Below are 19,667 nucleotides of genomic sequence, written 5' to 3'. Positions count from 1 at the left end.
AGAAAATTTATTGAATTTTATATAATTAAGGTTTGGGTTTGGAGTTAAAATTGAATTGGAGTGAAGATTTAACTAAAATCTTAAATTTTTTATTGAAATTTATATGAAATTTCATATATTAACTGAAGTGGAAGGTAGTTATCTTAAACAATTCCTTTGTTTCAAATTCGAATTTATTTTTCTAAAGAAGCTCATCAATAATATGAATATCAAAAGTTTTTTTTTTTTAAGTTGCTTCATCAAATTTAATGCATTCAATGAATAATAATTAGCACTATGTTTTAGAATATTACTTGCTCAAACTACTGATTAAAAGAGTTTAAACTTTAAAACAATTCACAAATTTCTCAAAATACATAATCATATAAACTAAGTTTAAACCGTATACTAAAATTAAACCTTCAAATTTATTGTACTAATAAATTTGAATTACACCAATAGTAATAAAGAACAAGAAAAAGATTCGTCATTGTTTGATATAAGGTTATTTTTTCAAGATTTTTAGAACCCTAAGTTAAAACTTCGAGAATGTTATTAAGAGATGAAGATTAGAAATTATAATTTTTTTTTAGCAATCTCATTATAGGTTCGGATCATATCAGCTCTATTTGACATAAATGTTTAGAACTATCTATAACCCCTTCCCAACTCATAAATATGAGAATAATGCGCTTTAACACACTTGAATCCACATCCTCCTACATTGACAACAATATCCATACAAATCGAGTTAAGACTCAATCGACGAAATTATAATTAATTTTAAATAAAAATTTATGTATTTATTAGAAGGTCCTTCATTTTTTAATATTTTGCTCATTAATGATGTAGGGAATTGTGGTGCATTGATGGTGTATAAAATCATGCAATACATTAAATATTATCCCTAATTTGAATATGATATATTAATTTTACTATTTTTTGTTGAACAAATTTTCATTGTTTGAAAATCTGAAGTTTTTTAATTTTTAAAAAACTATGTATAGATGTAAAATGTTTAGTTGTTAGTTTGCAAATATCTTTGTAATATTAAATGTAATTTTGTATGATGAACGCACTAAAAAACTAATAGTAGGTATACAAAACTTAAATTTGATTAGAACATTCAAGAAAGTAATAATACATTCAACTAGAAAACAGTATGAAACTTGTTGATCTTCCATAACTTCAATCTCTACCCTGAAAAAATCATTCCAAAATTATTTTTATAACTATTAAAACAAAATGAATATATTTTAAATAAATATTAATACAACAACAAATCAGTTAATAATTTAGAAAATATTTAAAATATTAATTATGTTTTACACATTATTTAAAGAGAAAATATTTAGTATACTATCAATGTTAGGAGTTGACAAGTGTCCAATAAAAGTATAATAAGCTATTAAAAATAAATAAATATTCTAAAAGAGACCGACACATAATAATTTTTTAATGTTGCTTGTAAAATAAAATAAAAATTAAACTACTAATATACTAAATACTAACCTTATTTAAATATATATTCTTATTCGAAAACAATTTAAAGTTTTATTATACGAATTATAAAAAGCTTAAAATTTTAATAATAGAATTTTAAGTAAATTATACGCATAAATTAGACGGTGTAAAATTCAATATTGGTCGAATAAAAAAAAATCAATATTGGTAAACTACTAATGTTTTTAAAATGTAAAATTGTTTTTTTGTTGTGAAATTAGTTTAAGAATAATTTTAATGAGCATGAATTAAAGCATTATTTATATTTAATGTGTAGATATTGGGAATGTACTACAATATTTTAAATGGGAAGCAATTTATGGAAATGCATTTGAATATTTTTTTAATAGAAATAATCAATTTTTTTGAATAAAAACATTATAAGAGATTTATTGAAGATATTTCCAAAACCCTGTAGGGGCGTTTCAAATAATAGAAGTCCTCTTTCATCACCAACAATCATTTTAGTTAGACTATCGACCTCTTTGTTATCTTCTCTAGAAACATGATGAATTGATCAATGCGCAACTTTAGCGGGTGAATGTTGGATTCTCCTAACCAAAGCGAAATTCGAGACCTATGCAAAACCATCTTGTATAGCTTGAACTGTCTCCAGATTGTCTGATAAAATAATCATACTATCAAATCCTCTATCAAGTGCAATCCCCAAACCCTCTAAAATAGTCCATAATTCAGCATTCAAAATAGAGCATATTCCCACAAACTGATTATATCCAAAAATCCAACTCCCATTCTTGTCACGTATTACACTTCCAATCGTGGCAATACTAGAACTCTCTATTATTGCATCATCAGTGTTCAATTGAATCAAATTCCCAAGCAAGGTTGGAACCAAAGTCAAATTTACCTTATATTGTAAGGTATATTGTTTAGCCCAAATTGTAAGAGACTTTGATGAAAGAAATAATCAATTTAAATGTTACTGTTTTGCAAGTATTAGTAGAAGTTTGCAAATCACTTTAAAACATTTTAGTACTCTTTAAGTAATAATTATACTTTAGGTATTTACGCAATATTAATTAAATTAAGGTAAGGGAATCAAGATTTTAGAATTTGAAGTTTAAAATTAAGGTAAATTGAGTAGTAAACTATTTAAAAATATAGCATTCATGATAATTTCTTAAATCCATGAATTTATTAAATGCATATTTAGTAATGAATTTGAAATTTTGAAAATATTTTACTAATAGTAAAAAAAAAACTTGGAAAACTAAAGATGCTGAATATGATTTTGAGCTTGTAAAGTTGACGTAGAATATAAGATATGTTTTAAATATCAAATATGATTTTTTTAAAATAATCCATACTAAGTGTAAGAGTAAAAATAAAAAAAGATGGTGAAAGAAATTTAAATAAGAGCTTCATGCAAACCTGACGTAGAAAATATAGATTTTGGAGAAGGTGATTTATGCAATTCTAGTATCAAATTATTGCAACTTAAATAGTATATTTTTGGGTGAAGTACACCAACAGGCACTCAACTTTGATTTCAATAACAAAACAATAACTCAACTTTTATCTCAATTACTCAACTTTCAAAAATAACAAATCAATCCTAATAACCATTTTCATTTATAGACGTAACGGAAAAGTTAGCTATCATTTGACCAGCCATGTTGAAGTCTATTAGAATTGGGTGACCCGAATCCTTGTTAAAATAAAATGCAGTGGTAAAATAAAATAAAAGTAAAATCCATATAGAACTACACTTCTTTTATTTTATATTAGAATAAGGTCTATTTGATATTGATTAGAATAAGGTGTTTCAACCTTACTACACTCCTATTAGAATATGGTTTTACAAGCCTATAGATAGATATAATCTACTCCTCTTGTAATCATTCGAATTCGATATAGTGAATTATTTTCTTCTCTGCCCGTGGTTCTTTTCCCAAAAAGGTTTCCACGTAAAAATTTGTGTGATCTTTTTTTTCTTTCTTTTTTTATTTACGATGCATTGTCATTATCAACGTTATATTTTTCATAAATTGGTATTAGAGCTTCTGGGTTGTTTATCTCAATCGCGGTAATGGCGTATTTGAAGTATAAAATTCTATTATCGGATTGCAACACCAGATTCATGTTGTGGCAGATAAAGATGCAGGCAATTCTTGCGCAGATAGACTTAGAGGATGCCCTACTAGCGATAGATAAGATGCCTTCGACATTAACGAGGAAAGGAAGAGGCGTTAAGATCGAAAGACGTTAATATAATTACATCTACATTTGTCTAACGAAATTTTGCAGGATGTGATGAAGGAGAAGACTGCCGCTGCATTATGGAAGAGGTTGGAACAAATATGTATATCGAAAACTCTAACCAGCAAGCTACATACGAAGCAGCGTCTTTATGCTCATCGTTTGGAGGAAGGTGCGTCTGTGCACGAACACTTAATAGTGTTTAAAGAAATCCTCTCAGACTTGGAGGCCATGGAGGTTTAGTATGATAAGGAAGATGTAGGGTTGATTCTATTTTGTTTGTTGCCCCCATCTTATTCAACCTTTAGAGACACGATTTTATATAGCCACGGGTCGCTCATAGTTGATGAGGTTTATGATTCTTTGACCTCGTATAATAAGATGAAACATCTTATGGTTAAACCCAAATCTCAGGGAAAGGGTCTCATTATTCGTAAGAGACAAGATCGAAATGCTAATGATGATCATGGAAGGACACAGAAACATAATCCTCGCGGTAAATCTAAGGGTAGATTGAAGTCTTCAAATAGAGGTAAAACTTGTAACTTCTGCAAAAAGAAGAGGCATATTAAATCTGAGTGCTATAAGCTGCAAAAAAAAGATCAAAAGGGAGGTTGCGAATCAAAAGGGAAAACAACCAGAAAAATCCGGTGAAGCTGATGTTGTAGAAGACTACAACAATGGTGAACTTCTAGTCGCTTCTGTCAACAATTCTAAAGTGAACGAGGAGTGGGTCCTTAATTCGAGCTGCACCTTCCACATAAGTCTCAACTGAGATTGGTTTACAACCTACGAAATAGTGTCTAAAGGTGTTGTTTTGATAGGAAATAATGCTTCGTGTAAAATTGCAGGTGTTGGAACGATTAAAGTTAAGATGTTTGACGAAGTTGTCAGAACACTTAGTGACGTCTGACATGTTCTAAAATTGAAGAGAAATTTGATTTCGTTGAGTAATTTTGATTTAAAAGGGTACAAATACACAACTAAAAGTGAGGTTTGAAGATTTCTAAAGGTTCCCTTGTTGTGATGAAAGGGTAAAGAAAGACTGCTAAGCTATATGTTTTGCAGGATTCTACGATTACTGGTGATGCAGCTATCACTTCATCTTCTTTATCAGATGATGATGTTACTAGAATTTGGCATATGTGCCTAGGGCATATAAGTGAGAATGACAGGGAAGAAATGAGCAAAAGAAGACTTCTTGATGAGCAAGGAATTTGCAAACTGAAGTTTTGTGAGCACTACGTTTTTGGGAAGCAGAAGAGAGTTCGATTCACCAAAGGAATCCATAACACAAAGGGAACATTGGAGTATATTCATTTTGACCTGTGGAGGCAATCTAGAGTACCTTTAAGAGGTGGAGCAAATTATATGCCAACACTTATTGATGATTTTTCCAAAAAAGTTTGGGCAATTTTTCTAAAGCAGAAAAGCGATGTGTTTTCTACATTTAAGTCTTGAAAAACTATGATTGAAAAACAAACGGGAAAAAAATAGAACACCTCTGTACAAATAATGGCTTAGAGTTCTGCTCTGATGAGTTTAATGAACTGTGCAAGTCAGAAGAGATCGTGAAACACTTGACAGTTCGTCAAACTCCACAGCAAAACGGTGTTGCAGAATGAATGAACAGAACGATCATGGAGAAGGATTCGATACATGTTGTTAAATGCCAACTTACCAAAGTCGTTTTGGGCCAAAGCAGCCTCTACTGAATGTTTTTTGATCAATCAATCTCCATCCATTGCCATTGGGAATAAAACTCCACAAGAGGTACGATATGGTAATCCTGCTGATTATTCTGATTTAATATCTTTGGGTGTCCTGCATATGCTCATGTCAATAATGGAAAACTGAAACTGAGATCCATTAAATGTGTTTTTCTTGGTTACAAAGCTAGTGTAAAAGGGTATAAGTTATAGTGTCTTAAAAATAGAAAAGTTGTGATTAACAGATATATTGTTTTTTGATGAAACTGTTATGCTACCTAACTTATCTCTGAAAGACTCTTCCAATAAATAACAACAAAAGCAAGTAGAGCATCAGATTAATCCAAAATCTATAACAAATTTAATTCCTCAAGCCAGTACAGAAATTCAAAATAGATTTGCTTCTCTACCACAATACTCTATCACAAAAAAAAGACAAAACTAGAAGAGAGATTAAACCATCAAAGAAGTATACCGAGACTGATCTAGTTGCTTATGCTTTAAATGTGACTTAAGATATATATGCAAACCAAGAGCCATCTAATTATTCTGAGGCGATTAGCTGTGAAGACTCGGAAAAGTGAATGTTTGCTATGCAAAAGGAGATGAAATCACTCCACCAAAACAAAACATGGAATCTTGTGAAACTTCCTAACGGAAAAAAGGTTGTTCATTGTAAATGGGTGTTTAAAAAGAAACAAGGGACTCTAGGAGTTAAAGAATCTAGATATAAAGCAAGACTTGTTGCAAAGGGTTAGAGTCAAATTCTAGGAGTATACTTCACAGATGTGTTCTCCCGAGTTGTGAAGCATAGTTCGATTCAAGCTTTGCTTGGTATTATGGCCATGTATTATTTAGAGCTTGAGCAGTTAGATGTAAAAATTGTAATTTTGCATGGAGAACTTGAGGGGGATATTTACATACAACAACCAGAGGGTTTTACAGTCTCAGAAAAAGAGTACTATGTTTACTTACTGAAAAAGTCTCTTTACGATTTGAAATAATCACCAAGATAGTGGTACAAAAGGTTTGGTTCCTTTCTGACTTCTCATGATTTCAAAAGAAGTAGTTTTGACAGTTGTGTTTACTTTATGAACAACAATGATGGTTCTTTTGTGTATCTACTCCTCTATGTTGATGACATGTTAATAGCAGCGAAAGATAAAGGAAAGTTAAGAAAGGTTAAAACCCAGCTTAGTGAAGAATTTGAGATGAAAGATTTGGGACTAGCAAAGAAAATACTTGGTATGGAGATTCTCAGAGATAGAAAAACAAGTAAATTGTACCTAAGTCAGAAGGGGTACATTCTATCATATTTGTAAGTTCAAAATGCAGAGTGCTAAGCCTGTTAGTACTCTTTTAACGACCCATTTCAGACTTTTATCATCTTTGTCTCCACAATCAGATAATGAGATCCAGTACATGTCACAAGTTTCATATTCTAGTACAGTGGGACCTCTCATGTATGCTATGGTTTGTTCACATCCAGTTTATCATATGAAGTCAGTGCAGTTAGTAGATACATGGTGAATCCTAATAAAGAACACTGGAAAGTAGTTTAGTGGATTTTAAGATACTTACGAGGTACTACTGATGTTTCCTTATAGTTTGGAAGAAATAGAGATGGAGTCATTAGGTATATTGATGTTGATTTTGCTGGAGATTTTGATAGAAGAAGATCTCTCACATTTTATGTCTTTATAATCAGAGGTTGTGCAATCAGTTAGAAAGCCACTTTGCAAACTACAGTCGCTTTTTCTACCACTGAAGCTGAGTACATGGTGATTACTGAGGCTTGTAAAGAAGCCATTTGGTTGAAGGCTAAATGTAACACCCTAGACCCGGCCTAGACGTTATGGCCGAATCTGACGATGTCACAAGGTAATGCTTTTCGAAAAATATGTTGTCGCTAAATCCCCTTTTCTATTTGACCATTTTTTCATTATCTTATGTTAATTTCAAATCGTGTCGTTCGTTTCCAAAACATTATTGATTTACAAATCGTTATTCAATTTCAAAACGGTTTCTTATTGCAGAAGCATTTAAATAGTTTGCGTATTTATGGTATTTTTGATAAAACATTAATTTCATTTGAAAACCCGAGTTTTACCTAAAACCAACAGATTTAAATCATAAAACTGTATAAAAACAAAATTTAAACCAAAATTCATAAAGGCCATAATTACAGCAAAATACTCCCAAATAAAAGTAAAATCATAAATAGGTAATAAAAGTGTAAAAGAATTCGTGTGGCCACCATTGAATCCTTCGCCACATTGATCCACCTAAATCTGGGGATTACCTGTACAGATTAAACAGAAGGGGTGAGTTTACGTAAAATCAGTGTGCAATCCCCATACAAATTAACAAACAGTAAATAGATAATCATAGTTTGGGCTTAACCCTTTTTAGTATCAGTATCAGTCCAGTTTGGGCCTTAGCCCATCTCAGTACAAAAATAGTCATACAGTAGGGCTTTAGCCCATCACAGTATCAGTAGCAGTAACAGATATACAGTCACAAAAATCCTACCCATCCAGCCTCTACACACCATCTCCGTCCAACCCTACACTCCATGTGGGGATATAATCAACCCACCCATCCCTACACTATAAGTAGTACCGAATGTGGCACTAGACAGTAATTTGTAGCTGAGCTGCTAGTAAATTAGGCTCGAGGCCTTTCAGTACACTTTCTCGGAACATTATAATCCTCCAACCTACTGCAATGCAATATACAGATATGACATGCTATAACATAATATCATGCATATAAACAAGGCATGCATATCAAATCAGTGAGACATTATCAGGCTTAATCATATCAGTCATACAGTCATTTCAGTCAATTTGGGGTCTAGGTAAGCTTACCGACCCTACAGTAAGTTCACAGTCGACTTGGACAACCCGTGCAACCTTATCAGTCAAACAGTGAAAATGAGCCTACAAGCCCATGATGTTCGCCCGTGTGGGCCCACACGCCCGTGTAGCCCAAATGACCAAAATTGTCCTTGGCCTCGTGATCCATTTTAATGTAACTCATGCTAGTTAATTATTCATATGTGTTTCCACTATTTATTCATATGATCCTTCAAAGTTGTCTACTTGAGTCACTGTCACTAAATTATTTGTATCTTAAGCTACAGAATTCTGAATTAAGATCCGCAAATTTTCCTTGAAATCAGACTCACATATCTTCTTACCATAAAATTTTCAAAATTATTGGTTTATCCAATAAGTACAGTTTCTTCTTTAAAGTTCCCATGTTCTGCTGTCTGACAGTTTTGACCTTTCTGCACAAAAAATTATCTTCTCGTACAGAATTCGAATGATGTTCCGTTTGTTTCTCATGAAAGTAGACTCATCCAGGATTTTAAATTTATAAATTCTAACCCATAATTATTTTTATAAAATTTTTAATAATTTTCCAAAGTCAGGACAGGGGATTCTAAAATCATTCTGACCCTGTCTCACTAAAATTCAAATATCTCACAATATGAAATTCTTTTGCTTACTTCGTTTCTTCTATGAGAAACTATACTCAAATATCTTTAATCCCATTTTTTTATCCTCTAATTTGATTTCCACAATTTATGGTGATTTTCCAAAGTTAGCCTACTGCTGCTGTCCAAACAGCAAGCATTTTTGGCTTTTCACTGAATCCCTTATTTTCGTGTTTCGGGTACACACCTGGTTTTGTTTGATGCTAAAACAGTCCCCGAGCACTCCAAAGCCTATAATTGAAAAAATAAAACCATAATCAGTCTTACCTCGCGATTAATCAAAATCCCAAAACCAAAATACTTACTCATAAAACGATGAACACTTACCGCAAAAACTTCAAATCGGTATGTTTACGAAAATCACAAGAAGAGCCTTAATCCTCGCGAAATGCTACCGCCAACACCCCGGGATTAGACTATTGAACACAAAATAATCTCTTACAATGATACCCAACAACTTACTGAATTTGCACAAGTGCTGCTTAACGCTACAAAATCAAGAGGAAAAAATGGTTTAGGGGAAACAAAGGAATTTCAGCAGTAGAGGAAAGAAAAGAAAAGATAATCGAGTAAGAAGCAAAGAAGAAACAAAATTCGATAGAGATGGGGGAGAGAAAACGTTAGAAAGATAGAGAGAAAAACGACTCTTTTTTTTTAAAAGAAAAAAGTGATCAGATTTTGGATATTCTCCCCCATAATCCCCTAATTCACTCCCAAAATCGCTCCTTCACTTCCCACTACACATCCACCACTCAGAAACCCAGTTCAGCACAACTCTTACCGAAATTAGGAGCAAAAATACAACTTTTTTCAACCCAAAGATTCAAACCCATAACCTCCCTCACACCAACACTCCACTTATCCACCAGACCAGCAAACCCATTCTGTTAATTATTTTCCAACTTTTACTTAAAATCCTATTGACCAAAGATAGGGCTTATTCATAAAAATACCAAAATTTTCCCAAGTCCTAGCTTGAACTTGGGACCTCCCAAACACTCCCAGAACATATAACCACTAAAGCTAACAGATGTTTGTGTCACACATTCACAATACCCAAAATTAAAATTTTAGGGCATTACAGAAAGACTCTTTAGTGAACTCAATGAAGACCTTCAAATCAGTACAGTACTTTGTGACAGTCAAAGTGTCAAAGTGTCATCTTCCTTACAAAAGATTAAATGTTTCATGAGAGAACAAAGCACGTTGGTGTTCGGTATCATTTTATTCGTGATATTTTTGCTCGTGGTGATATTTTTGTGAGCAAAATTAGTACTCATGAAATTCCAACAGATATGATGACTAAGTCACTTTCCATAACCAAGTTTAAGTATTGCTTAGACTTGGTTGGTGTTCATTGTTGAAAAATACCTTTTAAGGGGTTTCATGGAAGAGATGGAGAACTTGTTCGTTGAGAGCTCGTGGTGAAGAACTTATTAATTGAGAATTCGTGCCAAGGTTGAGATTGTTAGAATTGAATGACTCGAATCCTTGTTAAAATAAAAAATAGTGGTAAAATAAAATAAAAGTAAAATCCATATAGAACTACACGTCTTTTATTTTACTTCAAAGTAAGGTTTTTCAACCTTATTACACTTCATCTATTTGATATTGATTAGAATAAGGTGTTTCAACCTTACTGCACTCCTATTAGAATATGGTTTTACAAGCCTATAAATAGACATAGTCTACTCCTTTTATAATCATTTGAATTCGACATAGTGAATTGTCTTCTCCTCTGCCCATGATTTTTTTAACGAAAGGGTTTCCACATAAAAATTTGTATGTTCTTTATTTTGCTTTCTCTTTTCTTTGTGATACATTGTCATTATCGACGTTCTATTTTTCACAAAGTCCTTGTTGTCATTTAATCGGTCACGTTGGAGGGTTTGCTATCATTTTAACAGTCCTATTAAAAAACCCTAGCTGGGTAGTAGAAGAAGGAGAAGAAATGGAGATGTCGAATGTGATTCTGGTGTGCTTTTTTAGAAACCTAGTCAATTTAAAGACTTTTTGGTCCAATGACAACCCCGATAGGAGGTTTTTTGGGTGTAAAAAGTATGTTAGTGAGTTTCAAAATCCATGCCATTTATTCGCCTAGTTTGATCCACCATTGACACCCCATTCTGATTTTAGTGTTGAGAATGGTGGGAAATTTTACAATTTGTTCTTAGAGTATGCTGATAAAGGAAGCTTGGTCGATCACCATCAGCAAAATGGTGGGAAATCGATGGAATCCAATGTTAAAAGATTTGCAAGATCAATGTTAAAATGGTTAAATTTCTTTCATTCCCAAGGGTTTGTTCATTGTGATATTAAGCTTCAAAATGTCCTTTTGTTTGGTAATGGGGATATGAAGATAGTTGATTTTGGATTGGCAAAAAGAAAGGGTGAAAAATAGAGGAGGTTTGAAATCAGGGGAACAACTTTGAATATGCCCTTTGAGTCTATCAATGAAAACATTTATGATTCGAGGTGGATATTTGGGCACTTGGATGCGCTGTTGTTGAGATATTTACTGGAAAACTAGCTTCGCACTTGAAACTAGGAGCCAACATGGTGGATTTGTTGATTAAAATTGGGGCCAACGATGAAATGCCTAGAATTCCAAGGGAGTTATCTGGGGAAGGAAAAGATTTTATGGAGAAGTGTTTTTCTAGGGATCCAAATAAGAGATGGATAGCTGAGATGCTCTTGCAACATCCTTTCATGGCTAGTGATGATGAAATTGTTCCATCAACGTCTTCACGAGGTTTTGTTGAAGAAATCACAATATACCTAAGATGTACTTTGGATTTTCCAGCTTGGGTTTCGACTCAATTGATTTTAAGGGAAAATTCAAGCATGTTTTCATCGGCTTGGGTGGATTTGTGAATTGGCATGTGATGAGGCACCTAAGTGGGGTGTTAGCAGGAGCTGGATGAGGTTGATGTAAAATAAATCATGGAAAATGTTAGTCCCAAGGGATTTTCTTTTCTTATACTTAATCTCAATCCATCCTTTCTCTTTTCTTTTTCATTAATTCCAGTTCATCTTTTCTTTTCCCTAAATCTATCCAAACTTTAGACCCTTCGGTTCCTCATCCAATGTAGCAAGTTAACTGGTCATGTCATTTGTCTCATTAGGCCTGTAACGGAAAATATTAATGGGTGACTGATTTGTCACTTTTTGATAACATTAGTGATTGATTTATTATTTTTTAAAAGTTGAGTGACTGAGTTAAAAGTTGGTTGACTGTTTTGTTATTAAAATCCAAGTTGAGTGAATGTTTTCAATCATAGAAAAGTGAATTTATTACAAAATTAAAAAGTTAATTTAAGGCAAAAGTTTAGGCGTTGATATTCCTATAGTAGTGGAAAGTGATAGATAATTTTAGTCAAAACTATTAAGTATTTAATTAATTAATTTTCCTATTGTTGATTCTTAAGTATTTAATTTATTCATTTTACATAAAGATATTATATATGTATGGAAATCTTTTTAAACAATCAATATGAATTTGTAGTTTAGTTTTTTATACATGTGTCTAATTTATAATTTTAAATTTATGGAGTTGAATAAAGAAATTTCACAATTATTGTATTGCTATATTTATACAAAATTACCATATGTATATAATTTATTTTTCTTTTAAATAATCATGTAGTTATTATAATTTATGACAAAAATTGTAAAGTATCCATAATGAATTTTAATATTGTATGGGTCACGTTCCTATAAATACAGAAAATATTCAATAAATTTTTTCCCTACAGTTGTACGAAATCATTCAAAAATATCATAAAAGTTATTACAAATTATGATTAAATTTACCTGCCATTGTCAATATTAAAGTGGCAATCACAGAAGTTTTTTTTTTTTTTGATAAACACAGAAGTTAAATTTTAAACGTTGCTACATGTAATCTATTTATGCTGCTAGAGAACCACTCAGCACTAAAAATTACGATAACGGTAAAGAAGCCCTGCTATTAGATTTCAATTCCTATTATAAATAGGATTAGGATTTCCCTTTCTCCGATATTTAATCCTTATCATTTTTCTCAAAACCAATTTTCTGCTTTTTGATCTCTCGTTTCATTTTTCCAGAATCTTTAATACAAAAGATAACATTTTAATGGGTTTGGGTTGGATTTTCAAGAGAAAAAAGAAGCAAAATTCTACGTCAAATACCCCAACTTCAACGGCCTCTCCATCTACAAGAAGTTCAAGCCAAACCCAGCTGCAGGAACTGGAACAAATCTTCAACAAATTGGACGTCAACGGCGACGGGAAGATCTCATTATCGGAACTGGGTTCAATCATGGGTTCCCTCGCCCAAAAGCACCAGTCGAAAGAAGAACTCCAAAAGATGATGAAAGAATTCAACGCCGACTATGGTGATGGGTTCATGAATTTCGACCAATTTGTGGAGCTGAACACGAATGGGGTGGAGTCGGAGGAGGTTCTGAAGGACGCTTTCTCGGTGTACGACAGAAACGGGAACGGGTGGATATCAGCGGAGGAACTTCAGGAGGTACTGAAAAGCCTGGGGGACGAGTGTTCGATAGAAGAATGTAGGAAGATGATAAGTGGAGTGGATAATGATGGAAATGGGATGATTGATTTTCAAGAGTTTAAGGTTATGATGGTGGCTGCCCACTCCATCCAACCTTTGAATGGACTCAATCTCTAACCAACACTAGCGTCCACCCCCATTTTCTTCCGATCAATAGTGGAGTGATAAAAGGATAAATTTTTAGTTAATATTACTTTCGCCTATAATTTCTAAAAAATTCCTTTCATCTCTCATGAAAGTGAGGGGAGCATCGGTGTAAAATTTCTTACACTTTTTTATAGCCCTCCATTAAAAATTAGATATATAGCTAAAGTTAGAATGATGTTTTAGTTTAAAAAGATGGTCTTCAATCTATATCTCTTTCTTTTGATAGTTTCATTTCCCTCAATTATCTTTAAGATAAAAGTTTTTTTATTGTAATTTGCATGCAATCAAGTTCGACAATGGAGAAGAAATTTTAAATTCATCTTTTAAGCTTTGATCTTTTTTCTAACATCAATAGATTACTTTTAGTAATTCTTTGTTTGGGTAGAAACAGAATAGCAGCAGGACTACTCTAAGAATCGACCCTGGTGCAACCTCAAACATGTGCAAAGCTTCATAGTTCAGGCCAGCTACTCGATTATACTCTCGCCAAATATATGTCATTTGAACTTGCCACGGACGTCGGCGAAGTTATGGATTTGCCACACCTTAAATAAATCACTGTCCAAGGCATCACCCAATGGCAGAGCCGAATAGAGGCTCAGAGGGCCATGGCCCTCCAAGATTTAAAATTTTTACAATTTACTCCTTTGTAAATATACTATGGTTCTCCCAAAAATATATGTAGGTCCCTCAAATATTCTTATAGTATTAAAAATAATATTAAAAAAATTATTCTTGATAAAAACAAAGGAAAAATCATTTTGAAGAGGCTAAATTATTCATGATGACTTTTGAATGATATTTTTGTTAAATAGTAATAATTTAATATTTATTTAATATTTTACTTAAAATAAAAATATTTTATAAGTAATACAATAATATATATAAAAAGAAGAGAAAAGATGAACATATTTTTATCATCTTCCTTCTTCATTTTTGTGCCTAGCAAGAAAAGAAGAAGAAAATTTTCTTCATCATTTTTCCTCTAAATTTTAACTATAAGGTATGTTTTTCTTCAGATTTTCATAGATTTCGAATCTTTGAAGCTTGTTTTACATATATATATGAATAGTTTTTTTATTTTATCAACTGTATTAAAAGTTGTAATTAAAGGATATTGATAAAAGCTTATAAATTAAGTGAAATGTGTATGTTTTTGGATGGAAAATGATTAGGAGACGGTTTCTAACTTGCTAGAAGTGTAAAAATGAAACAAAAATAGCTAGATAATATTATAATAAGTTTTGGCCAAAGTGAAGGGGAGGAAGAAAACGTTGGTCACTTTGTTTAAAATTATGTTAAATGATAGCTTGTGAAGTAGTGAGTATTCTAGTGAAAACAAAATAAAAAATGATTAACTGAGTCGAACGTTATGTGAATTTCGGATCAGGAAAAGTTGTCAACTTGATAAACCATATATATCCAAGCTTGCCATAGAGTCTTTACATTTTCTATGACTTGCTACTCCTTGTTTCACTTGTTCTCGGTGAAGACTTTTCATTTTCTAGAATTCTCATTGTTGCAGTATGTTACAGCCATTTTACTTTTTTTATAATTTTATAAAATTAAATTTCAGGTCTATTGCAAGAAAAAGAAAAAGGTAAAGACAATTGATACTTTGTTTTACAGGAAAAGTAATGATACTTGTGATGCTAGTCAACCAATGATCAATGAAGATTCTCCAACTATCGAAGTTAATACTTCTAAATGTCCAAGACTTGAAAGTGAAGATCATCCTAATATTTCTTTTGATATTAATAATCTACAGCGAGATTTGGGATTGCATCCTCAAATATGGGAATATCCCGTTAATTAGGGAGATGAAGCTATTCGAGCATATTTAGAAATTGGGTCATATCAAATACATTTGTCCGAGTACCCACTTTATGGTGACAAGAATCCCCGAAAATTTCAGTCTTCTTGGTTTTGCAATTTTTTTTGGTTGGAGTATTCCACTACTAAAAATGCAACATATTGTTTCTCATGGAATCGTTTCTCAAAACATATTGTTCATCATGGAACGAACGCATTCACTGTTAAAGGTTTTAATAATTGGAAAAAAAGTTACTGATGGAAAAATGTGTGCTTTCTTGAATCATGTTGGCCAAGATCTATTCTCTCCACATAATAATATTGAGAAAAACTGTCAAGATTTGTTAATTCAACCTCGGAACATTGACAAGGTTATCAATGCACAAAGTTTAGATAAAAAAAGAAGGTAACCGCTTACGATTCAAGACTTCAATTGATGTTGTTAAATGGTTAACTTTGCAAGGATGTATTTTTAGAGGTCATGGTGAAACCTCTAATTCAAGAAATCGAGGTATTTTCTTGAATTGGTTACATTGTTAACTTCCTATAATGATAAATTTTCCAAAGTTGTTTTAGACAATTTTCCAAGATGTGCTAAATATGCTTCTCATATGATCCAAAAGGAGATTTTACATATTCCTGCAAATAAAGTGCGTCATAAGATTCGTGAAGACATTGGAGATCTTAAATTTTGTATCATTATTGATGAGGCATGTGATGAATCTAAAAGAGAGCAAATGGCTATAGTTTTAAGATATGTTGATGAGGAAAGATTTATAAAAGAGCGTTTATTTGATCTTGTATATATCCAAGATATTGTAGCAATAACTTTGAAAGAGGAAATATATGTTTTTCTTTCTCGACATTGTCTTGAGGTTCAAAATATCCGAGGTCAAGGATATGATGGTGCTAGCAACATGTGGGGTGAATGGAATGGTTTGCAAGCATTTTTTTAAATGATTTTCCATATGCATATTGTGACAGCCCTAATTTGACCTTAGTCGGAATGTGATTTCGGGACCACAAAACCGAGTCATAAAATTTAGTTAAAATTTTATTTGCATATCTTATATGTGTGATAGTACTTGTATAAAATTTTGATGTTTTAATTTTATCTTAGGAATGTGAATTTTGCTTGAAAGGATCTAGTTGAGAGACTTAGAAAATTATGATAGGTAAATAAGTAAGGACCAAATAGTATTAAAATAGGAAAGTTTGGGTTTGCATGTCAAAGTGCCCAATTCATGTTAAGTGGCCGGCCAAGCATGGTTCCATTCCTCCAAGTTTATGTTGTTTATTATTTAATATTGGTAAGTAAATTAGAATAAATTAAAGAAAGGAATTAAAAAGGAAAAAGATGAATAAAATAAGGGAGGAAGAAGGAGTGTTCATCCTTTTCCTTGTTACAATTGCCGTGAGTAAAGAAAACAAAGGTGAAGGAAGGCTCATCTTCCATCTTCTTTGTGACAGCCCAAAATTAACCCTAGTCGGGAAGTGGTTTCGGGACCGCTAAACCGAGTCACCGAAAGGTTTGAATGTGATGTTTATTGTCTAGAATATGTAATCCTGAATGTGTGAAAATTTCAAGCTTCGATTTAGTCGATTGCATGTGAATTTAGTCAATAGGACTTATATGAGAAAATTTTAAAATGTGATAGGTCAATGCATGAGGACCTATTAGTGCATGTGGAAGAAAAAGGGGACTTGCATGTCAAATTCCCCCTCCCTAATATGTAGTGGCCGGCCATGCTATGGGTGGAAACATGTCACCAACATGTTGTGTTAGTGATGTATGGTAAGGAAAATAAAATAATAAGCATGATAATTAAATAATGAAAGGAAGGGTGATGGAAAAAAAAATAACATGGTCTCACCCCCTTGTTGCCGTGAATTGAAGAAAGAAAAAAAAAAGTGTTCATTCTTGAACATCCTTGGCCGAATAGAGGAAAGAAAGGAAGGGGAAAAAGCTTGAGAAAATCGGCTATGGTGGTTTGCTAGACTAAGGTATGTTTGATATTATTCTTTGAGATTCATGTATATTTTAAGTTGTAAGTGAAAATCTACCTAGCCATGGTTCAAATTTTGTTAATTGATGGAGATGATATTCGGCCATGAATGTTACATTCTTGGTTGGTATTTTGATGTCTTTGGTGATGAGGTATGAAGATGGTTGATTTTGAGTGTTTAATAAAAAGGATGCATGAATTATTGTTAAATAATGGTCGAATGTAGCATGATTAAAGAGGTACTTTCTTCTTATATTCTTTAAGCAAGTTTTGGTACTTTCTTCTTAGTTGGCTTAGAAGAACATTTTGGCATGTATAAGCTATTACGTTGTGTTTGAACTTTGGCATGTAAACTTTAAGCCATGCGAAAATGGCACGAATGTTCGATTGAGTTGGATCAAGGGTAGGCATGAAATGGACCTAGTTACTTTCGTAACAGATGCTGGCAGCAGCAGTGTCATGAGATTGAAAAATCACTAAAAATAGTAGGAGTGGAATTAATTGATGAATAAATTATGTAATCGAAGCTCGATGAGTCTGTTTTCATGAGGAAGTAACGAAAAGATCATATGGGCAGTATATTAAGAGATAATCAGATTTTTGTGGGACAGGGCCAGAACGGTTTCTGGATTCCCTGCTCCGACTTTGGAAATTCATTATAAATTAACCAGAGATAATTAGGGGTCGTACCATATATGTACAGATTCCTCTCTGAGTCTAGTTTTCATAGAAACAAACGGCATCAGTATTGAAGCCCCGTGCAGGGAGATATCCAAGTCGTAATGGGCAAAGGTCAGTGTAGTCGACCCCTGCAATATGGGAGACTTTGACTAATAAACTGTACTAATTGGCCTGACCAAAAATTCTAGAAAAAAATACATAGATGGGCACATGAGTCTAGTTTTTCGGAAAAATCACGAAATTGATTTTCGAGTTACGAATCTCAAGATATGATTTTTAAAACGACTAGTACACAGATTGGGCAGTGTCTGGAAAATAAATTTTATAAGGGGTTAAAGTCAGTTAACACCTCGTGTTCGACTCCGGTGTCGGTTTCGGGTTCGGGGTGTTACATTCTTCATTTGCCGAAATTGAGAAAGGAAAGATTGAAAAAAAGGAAACCAAGGCATTCGGCCATGGCTATTTCAATGGAAAGGTATGCGTTGTGATTTTTATTCTAATTGATATTGAGATTTAGTTGATATGGGTATAGTCTAGTTAACCTATGGCAAAATTCATGGATTCATTGTTGGGAGAAAAGAATGGAAGTTGCCGTATGTATGGGTATGTATGTACTTTGGAAAGGAGATTTTTGTGTCATTGAGTTCTTGTTGTTATGTGTGTATGTGCATGAGTATTCGGCCATGCTATAGAATTCATGTTGCAAAATGATTAATGCTTAACGTGATATATAATTGTACTTGTGAATGAACTTGAGAATATCTAAATTATTGGTTGGAGGTGCCGAATGTGGTCTTGGATGAGTTTTAAAGAATAAAAATTTAGGTGACTAGAGGTCAAGGACATTCGGTCAAAGGCTTGTGTGCTAGCAAAATCGGCCTAAATGTCGTTTTGATGTGTTGAATTGAGTAAGCTAGATGTTGGAACACATAAGGATTCGGCCTTCTAAAACAATAGAGATAAGCGTATGAAAGGCTAAGTTTAAGTAGTAAGGCCGAATAGGTTGTAGATAAGGCACTTGTGAGTTCTTGGCCAAGCAATTGACAAATTAAATTAGAGTTCTTGTGACGTATAATGTCAAGTCTAACTTGGTATATTTGGCCACCTAATTAAGTACATCGGTGGTGTTGAATTTAATCTTACACATTCGGCCATATGGGGTAAAAATGGGTCGAGTGTCCATGAGATGAAATTTTGTGATTTGATGAATTATAGGTGATAGTATAGATATACATATTCGGCCATCACTTGGGAGCTTATGTGATGCTGAGTTTAAAATTAGCAAGGTGATTGCCGAATATCCAAGTATGCATATGCATGTGTGATTAGATTATTGAAAGTATGGTAATTGCATAAGGTTATTAGCCGAATAGCTAAGAACATGAGGTAGCAAGATAAAAATTTTACCATGCCGTTCCGTATGTCATAAAATCATTAAAATGTGAATACCAATATATGTAGCAAAGCGGTTGAATGAGTTAATTTATTTGTTTAAGCTCAAGATCCTAAAGGAGAGGCGTCCAACAAGGGGAAATCGAAGGTCATCGAGTA

General features: G+C 32.9%; 1 protein-coding gene and 1 pseudogene across 1 annotated transcript; both read left to right on the top strand.

Annotated features, from left to right (window-relative positions):
• Window positions 1–3,532: 3,532 nt before the first annotated feature.
• Window positions 3,533–11,848, top strand: LOC107902370 (mitogen-activated protein kinase kinase kinase 20-like; annotated as a pseudogene).
• Window positions 11,849–12,843: 995 nt separating this feature from the next.
• Window positions 12,844–13,936, top strand: LOC107903947 (probable calcium-binding protein CML25). The gene has a single exon (XM_016830175.2). The coding sequence runs from the start codon at window positions 13,030–13,032 to the stop codon at window positions 13,585–13,587; it is 558 nt and encodes a 185-aa protein (XP_016685664.2). The 5' UTR covers window positions 12,844–13,029; the 3' UTR covers window positions 13,588–13,936.
• The last annotated feature ends 5,731 nt before the right edge of the window (window positions 13,937–19,667 follow it).

The sequence above is a fragment of the Gossypium hirsutum genome, chromosome D05 (genome assembly GCF_007990345.1).
Source record: "Gossypium hirsutum isolate 1008001.06 chromosome D05, Gossypium_hirsutum_v2.1, whole genome shotgun sequence".
In the NCBI taxonomy this organism is placed as follows: Eukaryota; Viridiplantae; Streptophyta; class Magnoliopsida; order Malvales; family Malvaceae; genus Gossypium; species Gossypium hirsutum.
This window is presented reverse-complemented; position numbering and strand designations above follow the sequence as displayed.

Excerpts from the sequence above, each read along its gene's own strand:
- LOC107903947 (XM_016830175.2), top strand. The coding sequence starts at position 13,030 with ATGGGTTTGGGTTGGATTTTCAAGAGAAAAAAGAAGCAAAATTCTACG.